The 17,837-nt window shown below is 46.3% G+C and overlaps 1 protein-coding gene across 1 annotated transcript in view; it reads left to right on the forward strand.

Annotated features, from left to right (window-relative positions):
• Window positions 1-797: 797 nt before the first annotated feature.
• The window catches only part of LOC136004429 (cilia- and flagella-associated protein 20-like), a 33,229-nt gene continuing 16,189 nt past the window's right edge, over window positions 798-17,837 (forward strand). The window contains exons 1-2 of the mRNA XM_065660915.1: window positions 798-1,022; window positions 4,797-5,036. Coding sequence (XP_065516987.1) covers window positions 798-1,022; window positions 4,797-5,036 — 465 coding nt within the window. The remainder of the gene's footprint in view (window positions 1,023-4,796; window positions 5,037-17,837) is intronic.

Genomic DNA, 17,837 nt, shown 5'->3' on the forward strand with positions numbered 1-17,837 from the left:
ATCCAGATAGTCCACTCCAATCCTGTAAAACCAGCACAGAGAGAAACAGAGGTCCCTAGGACAAACGAGGAGAGGTGGAACTGGGAAACACTCCATGAACAAAGTGCAGCGCTGGGAACAAAAAAACAGAGCAGTATCTTCTGTCTGATGGTTGTGAACTGCAGGGGGAGAACTGGGATGTTTTAAAAACCAGTCACAGACTACTCTGGACTGGGAGGGACCTTAAAGCTCATCCAATGCCACCCCCCTGCCACGGGCAGGAACAAACCGCAGCCACCGCAGTCCCAAGTGCTTAGTGCATGCAGCACCAGCCATTTCGTTAGCTACGGCTATGTGGCGTCCAACGGGGCTGCCCTTTACTGAGGGCATGAGAGACGAAGCGGTGCCTGCGCGAACCCTGCCCGCGCGAACCCCGGCCCGCCGGGGCCCCAGCCCTCAGCAGGGCTGTGCCCGCCGTTAATCAACGACAGGAGCCAGGCGCTGGGCCCGGCGAGTCGCTACCGAACAGCCGGTGCTGCCTGGGGCAGCCCACGGCCTCCTCACGGGGCTGCGCTGCCGTGACCAGCGGAGGGCCCCACCCGGGCTTACGGACACCAACCACCGCCTTTGCCACGGCACTGCGCGCTCCCACACTCCCAGGTCCCTCAGTGGAAGTAGATCCGGCAGCAGCAGTGCGGTACGATAAGTAGTTCCGTGCTGACGGTGGCGCTACGAGTGGGGAGTGTGGTTTCGCAATGCGGAGGGATCTGTGGAAAGAGTGGCGTGCTTGTGTGTTGTCCTGACTGCGGAAGCGGTGCATGGTGTGTCTCCGCTATATTCAAGAACACGTTCCAGAGCAGTTTTCTCTCCGTGCTGTACAGCATCGGCAGCAAGCCGCTAGAGATCTGGGACAAGAAGGTGAGGCGGTGCTGGGGACCATGGGAGCAGACTTCTGGGGAGGGTCTGGCGTTGCATCTAGTGGGGCCGCGTACGAGTGCCCGCACTTGGGTGGCCGCCGGTGCCTGAGGCGTCAGTGCGAGGTGGTTAGGACTCTCTGGCGCTGTTTGTTGCGGAGGGGAATGTGTCTGTGTCACTGAATCTTTTGTTCTGGCTTTGCTGAGCAGAGCCCTACCAGGGTAGCAGTTAGCCCGGGGTCAGGAGCTGCAGCACTGCCAGAGTTTGCAAACAGTGGCAAACGCTGGGAATATGCAGCAGAAAGCAAACCGGAGAGGACTGGAACAGCTCTGCTCTGGAGCCAGGCTGAGAGAGCTGGGCTTCTTCAGCCTAGAGAAAATAAGCTCCTTAAGGGGAGACCTTACAGGCGCCTTATCAGTTCTTAAAAGGGACCTATAAGAAAAATGGGGAGAGACTTCTTAGCAAGGCCTGTTGCGATAGGATGAGGGGTGATGGTTTTAAACTAAAAGAGGGAAGACTGAGGCTGGATGTGGGTGTGAAATACGAGCTCCCTCCTCTAATCGAGATAACAGGATTTTATTGAGGGACAAAGTCAGTAAAGCAAAAGCAACAGTGCTGGGTACATGACCGTAGCCAGAGACGCACTGATTAGCATTTGGTACAGGTTTATATACTTTCACTATTGCATTAGCCATATACATATTCATAATTCCCACGTATAGGTGGTGTGAAATACGAACTCACCCCTCTAAACAAGATAACAAGGTTTTATTGAGGGACAAAGTCAATAAAGCAAAAGCAACAGCGCTGGGCACATGACTGTAGCCAGAGGTGCAAGTGATTAGTATTTGTTACAGGTTTATATACTTTCACTATTACATTAGTCACATACATATTCATAATTACAGTGTATAGGTGGGGAATAATATAACTAGCTCCAGTAACTTATTATCATAAGTCTCCTCCTCTTGGTGTCTGCGCACTGATCTCTGGTGATTGTGGGCAGGGGTCTTGAGGATGAAGTAAGCAGTCTTCCTCTTGTGAGTAGGGGTCTTCAAGATGAAGTAAGCAGTCTTCCTCACAGTGTACTTTTCACCTTTGGCACAGTTGGATGCCCCAGTAATCACACAACTAGCTGAAACCAGCCATATCTGTAATTCTTTTGATACCTAGCAAAGATTTAAAACAGTGTGACCTTCCTGCAAAATTTATTGCAGGATGGGCAGACAAGGAGTATTCAAAGCTAGCAGATGCTGGGGAGGCACTGTCTCTGAACTAACTGATAAGTAGAAGGGTGGTGTGAAATAACTCATTCATGTTTAGTGGGGCCACTAAATCCTGTTATCTCACCACAGACTTACAACACAAATCACAGAATCACAGAATCACAGAATCCCAAGGGTTGGAAGGGACCTCAAAAGATCATCTAGTCCAACCCCCCTGCAAGAGCAGGGTAACCTACAGTACATCACACAGGAACTTGTCCAGGCGGGCCTTGAATATCTCCAGTGTAGGAGACTCCACAACCCCCCTGGGCAACCTGTTCCAGTGCTCTGTCACTCTTACAGTAAAGAAGTTCTTCCTGATGTTAACGTGGAACTTCCTATGCTCCAGTTTACACCCATTGCCCCTTGTCCTATCACTGGATATCACTGAAAAAAGCCTAGCTCCATCATCCTGACACCTACCCTTTACATATTTGTAAACATTGATGAGGTCACCCCTCAGTCTCCTCTTCTCCAAGCTAAAGAGACCCAGCTCCCTCAGCCTCTCCTCATAAGGGAGATGTTCCACTCCCTTAATCATCTTTGTGGCTCTGCGCTGGACTCCTTCTAGCAATTCCCTGTCCTTCTTGAACAGAGGGGCCCAGAACTGGACGCAATATTCCAGATACGGCCTCACTAAGGCTGAGTAGAGGGGGAGGAGAACCTCTCTTGACCTACTAACCACTCCCTTTCTAATGCACCCTAAGATGCCATTTGCCTTCTTGGCCACAAGAGCACATTGCTGGCTCATGGTCATCCTCCTATCCACTAGGACCCCCAGGTCCCTTTCCCCTTCGCTACTTTCCAGCAGGTCAACCCCCAACCTGTACTGGTACATGGGGTTGTTCTTCCCCAGATGCAAGACTCTACACTTGCCCTTGTTAAATTTCATCAAGTTTCTCCCCGCCCAACTCTCCAGCCTGTCCAGGTCTCGCTGAATGGCAGCACAGTCCTCTGGTGTGTCAGCCACTCCTCCCAGTTTTGTGTCATCAGCAAACTTGCTGAGGGTACACTCAGTTCCCTCATCCAGGTCATTGATGAAAATATTAAACAGCACCGGTCCCAGCACCGACCCCTGAGGAACTCCACTAGTCACAGACCTCCAGCTAGATTCTGCGCCATTGACCACAACTCTCTGCCTTCTTCCTTTCAACCAGTTCTCGATCCACCTCACTACTTGATCGTCAAGCCCACACTTCTTTAGCTTATCTATGAGGATGCTGTGGGAGACAGTATCAAATGCCTTACTGAAATCAAGAAAAACTACATCTACCGCTCTACCATCATCCCTCCACCTAGTCACTTCCTCATAGAAGGCTAAAACAAACATTGTTCTTTAAAGCTAAAGGTACTTTAGAAGACTAGTGTGAAACAATTAACTCATGTTTAGTGGGGCCACTACATTCCACAGACTTACAACATAAACATTGTTCTCTTTCTACAACCTAAGTTAAGCTAAAAAGTACTTTAACTCTGTTTTCCAGGCACTAGCTTTTTTCTTATATCAAGCCCCCCCTCCCCCCCCCCCTTCTTTCTTTTACCGTTACAGATTCTTTTGCTATGTGACTCCATTTTGCTCAAGAGTTCTGGCCCTTTTTAACTTGTTGTCTAATCTTGTGTCTTTAGTGAGCTTTGTTTCTGTTATTGTAAACTCGTAGTTATATCCACATAACCACACCTATGACTTGTGAAAGCCAATACATTTATGTGTTTATCACACCAGCAAACATGAGGCAGTGCTGGGACAACCTCTTGCACCTGCTTGGGAGCCCCAGCAGCTGCTTTCTGCTACTCACACTCTGTGGTAGTGCTATCCAGAAATGCAGTTCCACAGGCACAGGGCTAAGCCGTGAGCATGTGTCACTTGTGTCTTAATGGAACTGCTGTCAGTTAATAGTCACACAGGACTTCCAATGGGCGGACGGTATGGCTGGCTGGCAAGACTGGGGCTAAAGGAAGCAGCAAAGCAGAGCAAATGCCATCCAGATAGTCCACTCCAATCCTGTAAAACCAGCACAGAGAGAAACAGAGGTCCCTAGGACAAACGAGGAGAGGTGGAACTGGGAAACACTCCATGAACAAAGTGCAGCGCTGGGAACAAAAAAACAGAGCAGTATCTTCTGTCTGATGGTTGTGAACTGCAGGGGGAGAACTGGGATGTTTTAAAAACCAGTCACAGACTACTCTGGACTGGGAGGGACCTTAAAGCTCATCCAATGCCACCCCCCTGCCACGGGCAGGAACAAACCGCAGCCACCGCAGTCCCAAGTGCTTAGTGCATGCAGCACCAGCCATTTCGTTAGCTACGGCTATGTGGCGTCCAACGGGGCTGCCCTTTACTGAGGGCATGAGAGACGAAGCGGTGCCTGCGCGAACCCTGCCCGCGCGAACCCCGGCCCGCCGGGGCCCCAGCCCTCAGCAGGGCTGTGCCCGCCGTTAATCAACGACAGGAGCCAGGCGCTGGGCCCGGCGAGTCGCTACCGAACAGCCGGTGCTGCCTGGGGCAGCCCACGGCCTCCTCACGGGGCTGCGCTGCCGTGACCAGCGGAGGGCCCCACCCGGGCTTACGGACACCAACCACCGCCTTTGCCACGGCACTGCGCGCTCCCACACTCCCAGGTCCCTCAGTGGAAGTAGATCCGGCAGCAGCAGTGCGGTACGATAAGTAGTTCCGTGCTGACGGTGGCGCTACGAGTGGGGAGTGTGGTTTCGCAATGCGGAGGGATCTGTGGAAAGAGTGGCGTGCTTGTGTGTTGTCCTGACTGCGGAAGCGGTGCATGGTGTGTCTCCGCTATATTCAAGAACACGTTCCAGAGCAGTTTTCTCTCCGTGCTGTACAGCATCGGCAGCAAGCCGCTAGAGATCTGGGACAAGAAGGTGAGGCGGTGCTGGGGACCATGGGAGCAGACTTCTGGGGAGGGTCTGGCGTTGCATCTAGTGGGGCCGCGTACGAGTGCCCGCACTTGGGTGGCCGCCGGTGCCTGAGGCGTCAGTGCGAGGTGGTTAGGACTCTCTGGCGCTGTTTGTTGCGGAGGGGAATGTGTCTGTGTCACTGAATCTTTTGTTCTGGCTTTGCTGAGCAGAGCCCTACCAGGGTAGCAGTTAGCCCGGGGTCAGGAGCTGCAGCACTGCCAGAGTTTGCAAACAGTGGCAAACGCTGGGAATATGCAGCAGAAAGCAAACCGGAGAGGACTGGAACAGCTCTGCTCTGGAGCCAGGCTGAGAGAGCTGGGCTTCTTCAGCCTAGAGAAAATAAGCTCCTTAAGGGGAGACCTTACAGGCGCCTTATCAGTTCTTAAAAGGGACCTATAAGAAAAATGGGGAGAGACTTCTTAGCAAGGCCTGTTGCGATAGGATGAGGGGTGATGGTTTTAAACTAAAAGAGGGAAGACTGAGGCTGGATGTGGGTGTGAAATACGAGCTCCCTCCTCTAATCGAGATAACAGGATTTTATTGAGGGACAAAGTCAGTAAAGCAAAAGCAACAGTGCTGGGTACATGACCGTAGCCAGAGACGCACTGATTAGCATTTGGTACAGGTTTATATACTTTCACTATTGCATTAGCCATATACATATTCATAATTCCCACGTATAGGTGGTGTGAAATACGAACTCACCCCTCTAAACAAGATAACAAGGTTTTATTGAGGGACAAAGTCAATAAAGCAAAAGCAACAGCGCTGGGCACATGACTGTAGCCAGAGGTGCAAGTGATTAGTATTTGTTACAGGTTTATATACTTTCACTATTACATTAGTCACATACATATTCATAATTACAGTGTATAGGTGGGGAATAATATAACTAGCTCCAGTAACTTATTATCATAAGTCTCCTCCTCTTGGTGTCTGCGCACTGATCTCTGGTGATTGTGGGCAGGGGTCTTGAGGATGAAGTAAGCAGTCTTCCTCTTGTGAGTAGGGGTCTTCAAGATGAAGTAAGCAGTCTTCCTCACAGTGTACTTTTCACCTTTGGCACAGTTGGATGCCCCAGTAATCACACAACTAGCTGAAACCAGCCATATCTGTAATTCTTTTGATACCTAGCAAAGATTTAAAACAGTGTGACCTTCCTGCAAAATTTATTGCAGGATGGGCAGACAAGGAGTATTCAAAGCTAGCAGATGCTGGGGAGGCACTGTCTCTGAACTAACTGATAAGTAGAAGGGTGGTGTGAAATAACTCATTCATGTTTAGTGGGGCCACTAAATCCTGTTATCTCACCACAGACTTACAACACAAACATTGTTCTTTAAAGCTAAAGGTACTTTAGAAGACTAGTGTGAAACAATTAACTCATGTTTAGTGGGGCCACTACATTCCACAGACTTACAACATAAACATTGTTCTCTTTCTACAACCTAAGTTAAGCTAAAAAGTACTTTAACTCTGTTTTCCAGGCACTAGCTTTTTTTATATCAAGCCCCCCCCCTCTTTCCTTTACCGTTACAGATTCTTTTGCTATGTGACTCCATTTTGCTCAAGAGTTCTGGCCCTTTTTAACTTGTTGTCTAATCTTGTGTCTTTAGCGAGCTTTGTTTCTGTTACTGTAAAATCTGATTTGGAGAAAACTCCAGGAACAAACTTGCCAACAAAGTTTTCAAGCTGACAAGCAGGTATTCTTTATTGCGGCATCGGGAGACACGGAGGACAGCTCCTCCTAACATGCGTCTCTGTGTTGCTACACAAGCCATCCTTATATAGTCCCTGGGCATACATACATTACATAATTTTCCAGAAAGTTTCCCGCATGCGTACAGAATTGTGGTGGTGGTCTCTGAGACAAGGGGGACACAAAATCACAAAATGGAATATATAAACCTTTAGAATCAGTTTTAAGTAATGTTAAGTTTGATGGCTTTGTAACAGTAACAATGGAAAATTACTAAAGTGCATGATACATAGAAAAAAAAGTAGAGTGCAGCTAGAGAACACACTGAGCATTCTTGTACAAGATAAATTGTTATAGTTGACACAGTTTTAAGAAAAACAGTCTAGAAGAACAGGACACAGGGATAAGGAGTATCTGGGAATGGCAGGTGTCCAGGATGGGCTGCAGTTAAACTGATAAGCAGGAGGATAGGAGGATTATTATGTCTCCTGTGCTAACGAACCAATTAAACTGGTATGCGCATCTACTGCGCGTGCTCCAAAGGCTGCCAGAATTGATGAAGATTGTTGGAAGAAGTAAACGACCCTCAGAGACCACCACCACAATTCTGTACGCATGCGGGGAACTTTCTGGAAAATGACGTAATGTATGTATGCCCAGGGACTATATAAGGATGACTTGTGTAGCAACAGAGAGACACACGTTAGGAGGAGCTATCCCCTGTGTCTCCCGGTGCCGCAGTAAAGAATACCTGCTTGTCAGCTTGAAACCTTTGTTGGCAAGTTTGTTCCTGGAGTTTTCTCCGAATCATCTCTGAGGTCTGAGACCTTCCTGCAAAATTTATTGCAAGCAAAACAGGACGGGCAGACAAGGAGTATCTAAAGCTAGCAGATGCTGGGGAGGCACTGTCTCCAAACTAACTGGTAAGTAGAAGGATGGTGTGAAATCATTCACTCTTGTTTAGTGTGGTCACTAAATCCTGCTATCTCACCACAGACTTACAACACAAACATTGTTTTTTATCCTCAACCGAAGTTAAGCTAAAAGTACTTTAACCCTATGTTTTCCAGGCACTAGCTTTCATCATATCAAGTCCACCCCCCCCTTTTTCCTTTTACCTTTACAAATTCTTTTGCTATGTGACTCCATTTTGCTCAAGAGTTCTGGCCATTTTCAACTTGTTGTCTAATCTTGTGTCTTTAGCGAGTTTTGTTTCTGTTATTGCGAACTCATACAGTTATATCCACATAGCAACACCTATGATTTGCAAAAGCCATTTAACTGTTTATCACCATTCCCCCCTTTTTCTTAATCTTTTTGGCTTGAGCCATAATTTCCATTTCTGGCTTTTCTCATTCATTCATTTTTTTTGAAGATTAGTTTTGCCTCCTCAAACGGATCATCACAAGACCGAATTTTTTAACATTCTAGTTTTTGATTTTGTCCCCTCAGGAGTAATTATTTCAAACCGTAATTACTCTATGGTCCTACAGACCATTCTGCTCATCAGGGGATCAACACAAGGTACAAGGAGTAAAACAATTATTGACAAAATCCAGCAGGATTCTTCTTAACCTCCCAAAGTTCCACCAGTTATCGTTCCACCATTTTTCCATACTCAAGTTAAACCCTTTCCAGGTTTGAAAGGGAACATGTGCAACCTTTTTCATTTCAGTACTTATCTTTTCGATAGCTTTTCCTTCATCATGTATCTGTAGACAACAGTTGGATAGATTGAATTTCCCCCCCCACACACACACACCCCCCTCCCCCTTCCTGGGCTAAAAGGTAATCCAGGGCTAAGCGATTTTGATATACCACTGTATGAATTTTGCTATTCTGTTTGGCTAATATGGTTAATGCATCACCAGTTTTGTTAGTCACAATTTCTAGGACTGCTTGCAATCTAATTATGCGATTTAACATATATATAGGAGTCTGGTATCCCCAGGATCCATCCTCAGCCCAGGAGGCAGGATCGTAATATGCAATAATTTGCTCTGGGGGCCACTGATCATCTTTCCAGTTTCCAATCTGTAGGTCCCTTTTTGCCTGGGATATTTCAGATACATCGGAATAGACTGGCACTCCTAATCGTTCTCCCCTACGTATTGGTAATAAAAAGAAACTTGGCCAGATGGTTCCCAAAACACATGTTCCAGTCCAATTCCTGGGTAATTCAGAGTATGCATATTTACCACAGATCCAATGTAGTCCTTCTGGAGCTTCCCAGTTATCCTCAGGATGCTTATTTAAAGTCCAATTTTTCCCTCCATCTGCAATATCCGAAGGATGGCCCTAAGTTGTCCAGTTTCTCATTGTTTCATTCCAAATTCTACTGTTTTCACAAGTTAAACCTCCCACTGGCTTTTTTCCTTGTCTTCCAGGGGGCTTTTGCCAACAGTTTTGATCAATGATACTCGTCTGTAGTGCCCATTGTTTCGCTCTCTGGACTTTGCTTGAGTTCCATATATTATTGTCAGTAATATTAATTTCCTTCGACTCCCAAGGCCATTGTTCCCCCATATTGGTACCCCCACAAGCATAACAATTACTTATATTGAGTACTTTTGCTATATTTTCTGCCAAGTTCACAAACAAATTTCTGGCAATTGTGGGAATTTCATATTTGGCCCCAGTTTCCATTTCATGATGGAAAGAATGGAACAGTAGTTCCTCCTCCTTCTCTGAGTGTACAACTTCCTGGATCTTAATATAGATTAAAGTTCCTGGGTCTGAGCCAGTGCCGTCAGTCTGCAGGCCAAAAGTGTGTTTGGCCATTTTCCAATCCTCATTCCAGGTTCTGGGTTTATTTATGGTTAAGTTCAGTGGGTTACACTGGTTTCTTCTGCATTCGTTTGGGGCTTTCAGTCTTTCTAGCTTAACTATCCAATGTCCTCACTCCTGTAGTCTCTGGGTATACTTTCCTGGGGTATAATCTGTGGACCAAATAACACAGGTCCAAGAAGTACAATAATTCCAATTCTTTGTACAATTAGAACTTGCCGCTTTAGATTTGTACCTCCAAGAGGAGCACATATATTTTTGATCATGTAGGTTTGCACCCACTCCATACTTCCACATCCTCCTACCCACTTGCCACTGTCTATTGCTTCACAAGCATCAAAGACTACGCTTGCTGGGCATAGTATGTTGGTAATTTCACTTCGCCCTACTACTGTTCTGTCTTTCCCCAGGGACCACACTTCCAACCACCATTCTTTTACTTTTGCTTTAGGATCATAACAGATTATCTTGCCTTTAGCATTACATCTAGCGTACTCTGTATTGTTATGGGTACACATCTCAAGCGGGGTTCCACTGCACTGATAATGGGTGTGATAGATTAAAGTTTGCATGGTCAAGTGTCCACTCAAAGTGGTCTTTATACATTCCATGCAATTGGAGGAGGCTCGTACTCATGATAGGGACAGGAGCCATATGATGATCAGCGGTCCAGTATGACATATACCTCCATCCTGTGGGGTTGCTGCCCACAGCTGAGGTATGTTTATGCTTCTCAGTGGCAGGCATAGAGGTCAACCTGGGCTTGCCCTCGGCCATCTTATTTTCTCCTATTCAGTTTCCACGCAGACTTTTATTCACACACCCTTATAGTGGGTTCCCACTTATCTTCAGTTACCTCCCACTCCAATGGTAACAGTAACTGTGGAGAAGTGGCTAACAGAGAAAGGTCACGTTCCCATCAACGAGCTGAAATAGAACATTTGTTTAGAGAATGGTGCAGACTTACTAGCACCAGATAATGAGGAACTGAGGGACATCTGGAGGGAAGCGCCATGCTCTGGCCAATTAAAGACAAGGACACTAACTAATAAACAAGATAAGCACATAAAAATAGAGGATATAAAAGTACACAGTTTAACCGCAAAAATAATGAGCTTACACAATGCCTTATTTGTGCTAGAACCAATCAAGTGCCTAGTATTTGCATATTCACTGTTATATTAACCAAAGGTAGAAGCCCAATAAACGAATCGTGCTTATTGATCACAATGGTCGTGATGATTCCTCCCTGCTGCAACAAATTGGTGCCCAAACAGGGACCCTCTTGCTGTTGCTTGACTGAGCGAAGAAGACAGCTGGAATAGGAGGGGAGCGGACTGATTGGAACAGGAACCCAGGTACCTTTAAAGGCTGGGAAGACAGCAGGGATCGGGAAAGCTCCAAAGAAAGCAGCCTTTGGAAGGCAAAGAACGCTTCGCTGCTGGCAGCGTCGGTTCCGAGAGCCTGAGCAAGATTTTACTTGGCTCGCCACCCGCATTTCGTCTGCCTCCTGGTGAGCTGCACTGGCACCAACGTCTTTATGAGTTGAGAAAAAATTGAGTAATAATGGATAGAGAGGCAGCATATGATTTATTTAAGTGCTTCTTAGAGAAGTGGGGAGTGGATAAGGAATTGGACTTAACGAAGGGATTAAAGGCTCTGTTAGAATGCGCGAGAGAGTTAGGTTGTTTCCGAGATCCTAACGACGTATTTGATCCACCCGAATGGAGGAAGTTTGGGGATGAGCTTTGGAATAGAGTGATTGATGATAACAAGCAAGCAAAAAAAAAAAAAATGTGCTAAAGACTGGAGGACAGTTATTAATTGCCTACATAAGTATGCAGTACTTCAACTCTTCCGACATATCCTCTCTGCGAGAGGGATAGCGTATGATGAAGCTATGCTAAAAAGATTGTTGCTCTGGATTAAGAAGGACTTAATCCAGGGGGTTGGAGAAGCCTTTGAGCTTGGGACTTGGGAAAAAATCGCTAAGGAAGAAGTCTCTGTTTTATGGATGTTTTCAGTCCTTAAGGTGAAGGGAGCAACCTTTAAAGAGACAGACTTAAATTTAATGTTGAAATGGTTGAAGACGCATTATCCAGAGGCTGATGAGTCTACCGTATCTGAGGTCTCTTTATGGAATGGTGCACGAGTTAAGTTGTGGGACGCAGCCACAAAAGGCAGTGACACTGTGAAACATTTGTTAGTCATTTGGAGAACTATTTTAGAGATGTTAAAGTCAAAAAGTGAGGTCGTGGAACCCAGTGTCCCCCCCACCCCTGGCCACCCCTGAGCCTCTGCCAGTTGCCGCCGCGGCTGCAAAGACTGAGGACAGAGATTTTGACCCGGGCCCTATTGACCCCAAGAAGGAGCCTGTGCGTGCTCATCAGGCTGCTGTTGCTGCTTCTGAGGTTCTGACGCCTGTTAATTCTGATGCTGATCTGGATGGTCCTTTTGACATGGAGCCGGAAAAGAAGCCTGATTTATATCCCCCAGATCCTCATGATAAATGGGCAGCTGTAAAGGGAGAAACGAGATGGGTGGGGGATGCAGATGTATTGTGTGCTTTCCCTGTGATGTGTGTGCTGGATCAAGACCCGCGGTGGGAAGGTCTCTCGTATGCCCTTATCAGGGGTATCGGGCGGACTGTGGTGGACCGTGGACTTGGGGCCCCATATACAACTTATTTGATACAGTCTCTCTGTGATACTCATGTACTAGAAGTTGGCAAATATGTCTATGATTCTATTGACGCTTGGAAACCTTTATAGATATTGCTGGCCACTTCTTCTGACGTAGGCTGGCCACCTGTGTCAGAATGAGTGTGCATTTTGGTCAGTATAAAAGCCCAAGCCTCATGCAATGTGGGGGAGACAGACCCTCTGCGGGGATGATTGCTAAGGTTGAGCCTGCCACCTCGCACTACGATGATGCTTGTTGGAGCTGGTTTCCTGATAGTCTTCACAGAGTCCTTGTGCCACGTTCTGTACGTGGGACTTTGTAGTGGGAGTAATGATTGTCTGGATTTTGTGTTTCAAATATTGTTCCAAAAGATGTGTGGAGTGTGGAGTGCGGATTTCTATAGCCCCAGAAGGAGTCAGGACAAAGGAGGAGTTTGCTGTGGTAGATGAGGATTGGGTTAGGGATCAGCTATGCAATCTGGACATCTGTAAATCGATGGGTCCGGATGGAATGCACCCACGGGTGCTGAGGGAGCTGGTGGAGGTCATTGCTAGGCCACTCTCCATCATCTTTGGTAAGTCGTGGGAAATGGGCGAGGTGCCTGAGGATTGGCGGATGGCAAAGGTCACACCAGTCTATAAGAAGGGCAAGAAGGAGGACCCAGGTAATTATAGACCGGTCAGCCTTACCTCCATCCCTGGAAAGGTGATGGAACAACTTATTCTTGACTCCATCACTAGGCATATCAAGGATGAGGGGGTCATTAAGAACAGCCAACATGGTTTTATGAGGGGGAAGTCATGTATGACCAACCTTATAGCCTTCTATGAGGAAGTGACTAGGTGGAGGGATGATGGTAGAGCGGTAGATGTAGTTTTTCTTGATTTCAGTAAGGCTTTTGATACTGTCTCCCACAGCATCCTCATAGATAAGCTAAGGAAGTGTGGGCTTGACGATCAAGTAGTGAGGTGGATCGAGAACTGGTTGAAAGGAAGAAGGCAGAGAGTTGTGGTCAATGGCGCAGAATCTAGCTGGAGGTCTGTGACTAGTGGAGTCCCTCAGGGGTCGGTGCTGGGACCGGTGCTGTTTAATATTTTCATCAATGACCTGGATGAGGGAACTGAGTGCACCCTCAGCAAGTTCGCTGATGACACAAAACTGGGAGGAGTGGCTGACACACCAGAAGGCTGTGCTGCCATTCAGCGAGACCTGGACAGGCTGGAGAGTTGGGCGGGGAGAAAGTTGATGAAATTTAACAAGGGCAAGTGTAGAGTCTTGCATCTGGGGAAGAACAACCCCATGTACCAGTACAGGTTGGGGGTTGACCTGCTGGAAAGTAGCGAAGGGGAAAGGGACCTGGGGGTCCTGGTGGATAGGAGGATGACCATGAGCCAGCAATGTGCTCTTGTGGCCAAGAAGGCAAATGGCAACCTAAGGTGCATTAGAAAGGGTGTGGTTAGTAGGTCAAGAGAGGTTCTCCTCCCCCTCTACTCAGCCTTGGTGAGGCCGCATCTGGAATATTGCGTCCAGTTCTGGGCCCCTCTGTTCAAGGAGTCCAGCGCAGAGCCACAAAGATGATTAAGGGAGTGGAACATCTCCCTTATGAGGAGAGGCTGAGGGAGCTGGGTCTCTTTAGCTTGGAGAAGAGGAGACTGAGGGGTGACCTCATCAATGTTTACAAATATGTAAAGGGTGGGTGTCAGGATGATGGAGCTAGGCTTTTTTCAGTGATATCCAGTGATAGGACAAGGGGCAATGGGTGTAAACTGGAGCATAGGAAGTTCCACGTTAACATCAGGAAGAACTTCTTTACTGTAAGAGTGACAGAGCACTGGAACAGGTTGCCCAGGGGGGTTGTGGAGTCTCCTACACTGGAGATATTCAAGGCCCGCCTGGACAAGTTCCTGTGTGATGTACTGTAGGTTACCCTGCTCTTGCGGGGGGGTTGGACTAGATGATCTTTTGAGGTCCCTTCCAACCCTTGGGGTTCTGTGATTCTGTGATTCTGTGAGTGTGCTTGTGGGATCCCATACGCATACGTATGTGTGTGTGTGTGTGATGAGGGCAGATGGTGTTCTACGTATTTTTTTTGTTATTGTGTTCATGTAAAAGTTTTTAACAGGTAGCGGTTTAACATTTCAGGCAAGAAAGGGTTAATGCAAAAGTGTGGTTGCTGGCAGGTATTTATGGTTGCTGCTGAAGCAGGCAGGCAGCTGTAGCTGCTGCCAAGCAGGCTGCTGTTTGTAGCCATGCAAAGCAGGGTGAACAACTTTAGAGAGAAAAAAAAAAAGAAAAAAAAAAAGGTAAAGTTGCAGAGCACAGGTAGACAAATGCGAATCCAGGTGGTAGACTGGAAATCTATTCAGAGGGAGGCTCTGTCAAACAATGATTTTGATTGTTCACAGGCATTGCAGGAAAAGATTCTCGCCTTTCCTGTTAAGTACCAGATTAACGCTCAAGGTCAGGCAGTAAATGCTGAAATGTCTCCCTTAAATTGGAAATTGCTATCTCAGTTAAGGCAAACTGTTTTTTCTACAGGCATTCAGTCTGAACCCACTAGGCAAATGTTGTCATATATTTGGGGAACAGATTTGCTGTTAATCGAGGATATTAAAAGTATTGTGAAATTAATCCTCACCCCTTTGCAGTTGTTGTTATGGAACATGTATTGGCAGAAAGCCTGTCAAGAGGTGATTGCAGTTCAGCGAGGCCAGGGAGATCCCCTGATTGGGGTGCAATTACAACACCTGATGGGAACTGGACAGTTCTCCACTAAGGAAGCTCAAGTCCAGCTAGGTCCAGAATTGTTAAAAGAATCTATGACACTAGCCTTGCGAGCTCTATCGCAGATTAAAGATACTACTGCAGCTCCTGCCTACATGAAAGTGACACAGAAAAAGGACGAGCCCTTCAGTACCTTTGTGGATAGGGTAGCTGATGCTATAAGGAAGTCAGGTACTCCAGAATACATGCATGGTATTTTACTGTGTCAGTGTACAATACAGAATTGTAATGATGCTGTAAGGCAGATACTTGTTCAGTTACCTGCAAATGCCACTGTAGAAGTGATGTTAGAACGTATGACGTGGGTACCTATGGGGCATCAGGCAATGTTGGTTGAGGCAGTAAAAGCAGTGGGTGGGAGAGGCAATTCAAAAAAGTCATTCGCAAGTATTAGCGGCCTTGGCACCTTTGCAAGCCACCGGTATGGTCAAGGATCCTCGATGTTTTATATGTGGTCAAAATGGGCACATGAGAAAAGATTGCCACCACTCGGTTTGGTGCCCTAATTGTCAAATGGACAACCATTGTGCTGCTACCTGTCAACGTAAACAGAACTGGTCGGGAAACAGGCAGCGGAGCACCGAGACCTGTCACGCGATGATCCCAAGCATGGGTCCCACAGCCCCTGCGCCTCAACATGTGTACGCAGCAAGTCAAACTCGATTGCCTTGCAACCAGCCACCGCCGGCAACCTCGGAATGGACTTGGCAACCACAGTAGATACTACCTTGTAGTTTTTGTCATCAGTGTGACCCTACAGTAGAATTGTATTGTGGTGGTTGTCAGTCTATAAGATATCTTCGCCAGAGTTGGCTGAAACAAAGACTTTTTGTATAGTCTGTCGAAATAACTTTTATGTAACCCGCTTGCAGCACTTCGGAAATATTTAGCTTATTTTATAAGTACAGATTTTTAATTACTCGAGTTATTTAAAAGTCGAGGTTTGCTTCATAGAGCTGCATATACATTTGCTTTACAAGGTGCTTCGCCATTATAGGTCTCATAATTATAGGGGGCTTGTTGCTTTGTTGTGCTTTGCAATGTTGTTCTGCTTGTTTACGACTCCTGACTCAGTCCTTATTCCTTCATAAAGAAAAAGGGGGAATTGTGGAGAAGTGGCTAACAGAGAAAGGTCACGTTCCCATCAACGAGCTGAAATAGAACATTTGTTTAGAGAATGGTGCAGACTTACTAGCACCAGATAATGAGGAACTGAGGGACATCTGGAGGGAAGCGCCATGCTCTGGCCAATTAAAGACAAAGACACTAACTAATAAACAAGATAAGCACATAAAAATAGAGGATATAAAAGTACACAGTTTAACCGCAAAAATAATGAGCTTACACAATGCCTTATTTGTGCCAGAACCAATCAAGTGCCTAGTATTTGCATATTCACTGTTATATTAACCGAAGGTAGAAGCCCAATAAACGAATCGTGCTTATTGATCACAATGGTCGTGATGATTCCTCCCTGCTGCAACAAGTAACTCCCAGCCACAGTACATCAGTGTCCTGTTATTGTTGTCTATATTCAATCCAGGGTGAATTTTTACGACGCGTCATACAACGCAGGTGTCTATTATGGGAGCTGCAATATCTCTTCTGTTTACAAGTCTTACACCGACAGAACACCCAACTAGTGTGTCTTGTATGGGGGTGTCTTACACGCGATGTATATACCTTGGTTAAGGCTCTCGTTCCTCTATTACAAGATCACAAACCAGACCCAGTTCCCCATGTGTATCTGAATAATATAATCTGGATCCCCCAAATTGGGGAATATTACCTCCCCAGGAAGAGAATTGGAGTTTCTTCAAAGTAACCCACAAGGGAATTTGAAACCCGTCATATAAACTCGCCCTTAACCTTTTTTCTCCCTGTATTCACGGGTTATCACCTGTATATTACTACATAGTCCTCTTCTTGAGAGTCAGTTTGGTGTCACCTGGTGCAGATATGACAGTCCACTCTGTAGGTTCTTCCACAGGTCCTTTAATCCTGCTGGCGTGGGTCCATCCTCTTTCTCTGGTCTGGACCGCAGCTTCCATTGTCAGCAGTACCTGAAAAGGGACCTTCTCATTGTGCAGTTAAAGATTGCTCTCTCCAGGTCTTAATCAGTACCCACTCTCTGGGATTAATGTTATGAATTTTAAAGTCTAAAGGTATCGTCTGGGGAATCCATTCTTTTAATCTTAAATGTTCCAGAGTCTGAGCTATTGTGGTGATATATTTTCTGATACTCTTCTCTCCTCCTTCATAAGTAGCAGTCTCCTTTTGGGTTGTCATAAAAGGTAATCCAAACATAATTTCATAAGGAGATATCCCTAAATCCGATCTGGGTTGTGTTCAAACCCGTAACAAGGCTAAAGGCAAACACTTTACCCAGGACATTTGGGTCTCAATAATTAGTTTAGTTAATGTTTGTTTCAAGGTTTGATTCATTCTTTCCACTCTTCCCGAGCTTTGAGGATGCCATGCGGTGTGCAATTCCCATTTTATCCCCAAGGCTTGGGTTACTTGTACAATTTTTGATGTAAAATGTGTTCCCCTATCTGAGTCAATTCTGCTAACCATCCCATATCTAGGGATAATTAGTTCCAAAAGAGTTTTTGATACTGTATTTGCTGTAGCCCTGGCAGCCGGAACTGCTTCCACACAGTGAGTTAAGTGATCTACTATTACTAAGAGGGACTTCCACCTCTGCACAGGAGGGAGTTCAGTGAAATCTATTTGGATGCTTTGAAAGGGCCGCATCACTAATTCACGTCCCCCGGAGGTAGTTTTTCTTATAACCTTTTTATTCACTCTTT

This window comes from Lathamus discolor, chromosome W (genome assembly GCF_037157495.1).
Source record: "Lathamus discolor isolate bLatDis1 chromosome W, bLatDis1.hap1, whole genome shotgun sequence".
NCBI classification, from domain to species: Eukaryota; Metazoa; Chordata; class Aves; order Psittaciformes; family Psittacidae; genus Lathamus; species Lathamus discolor.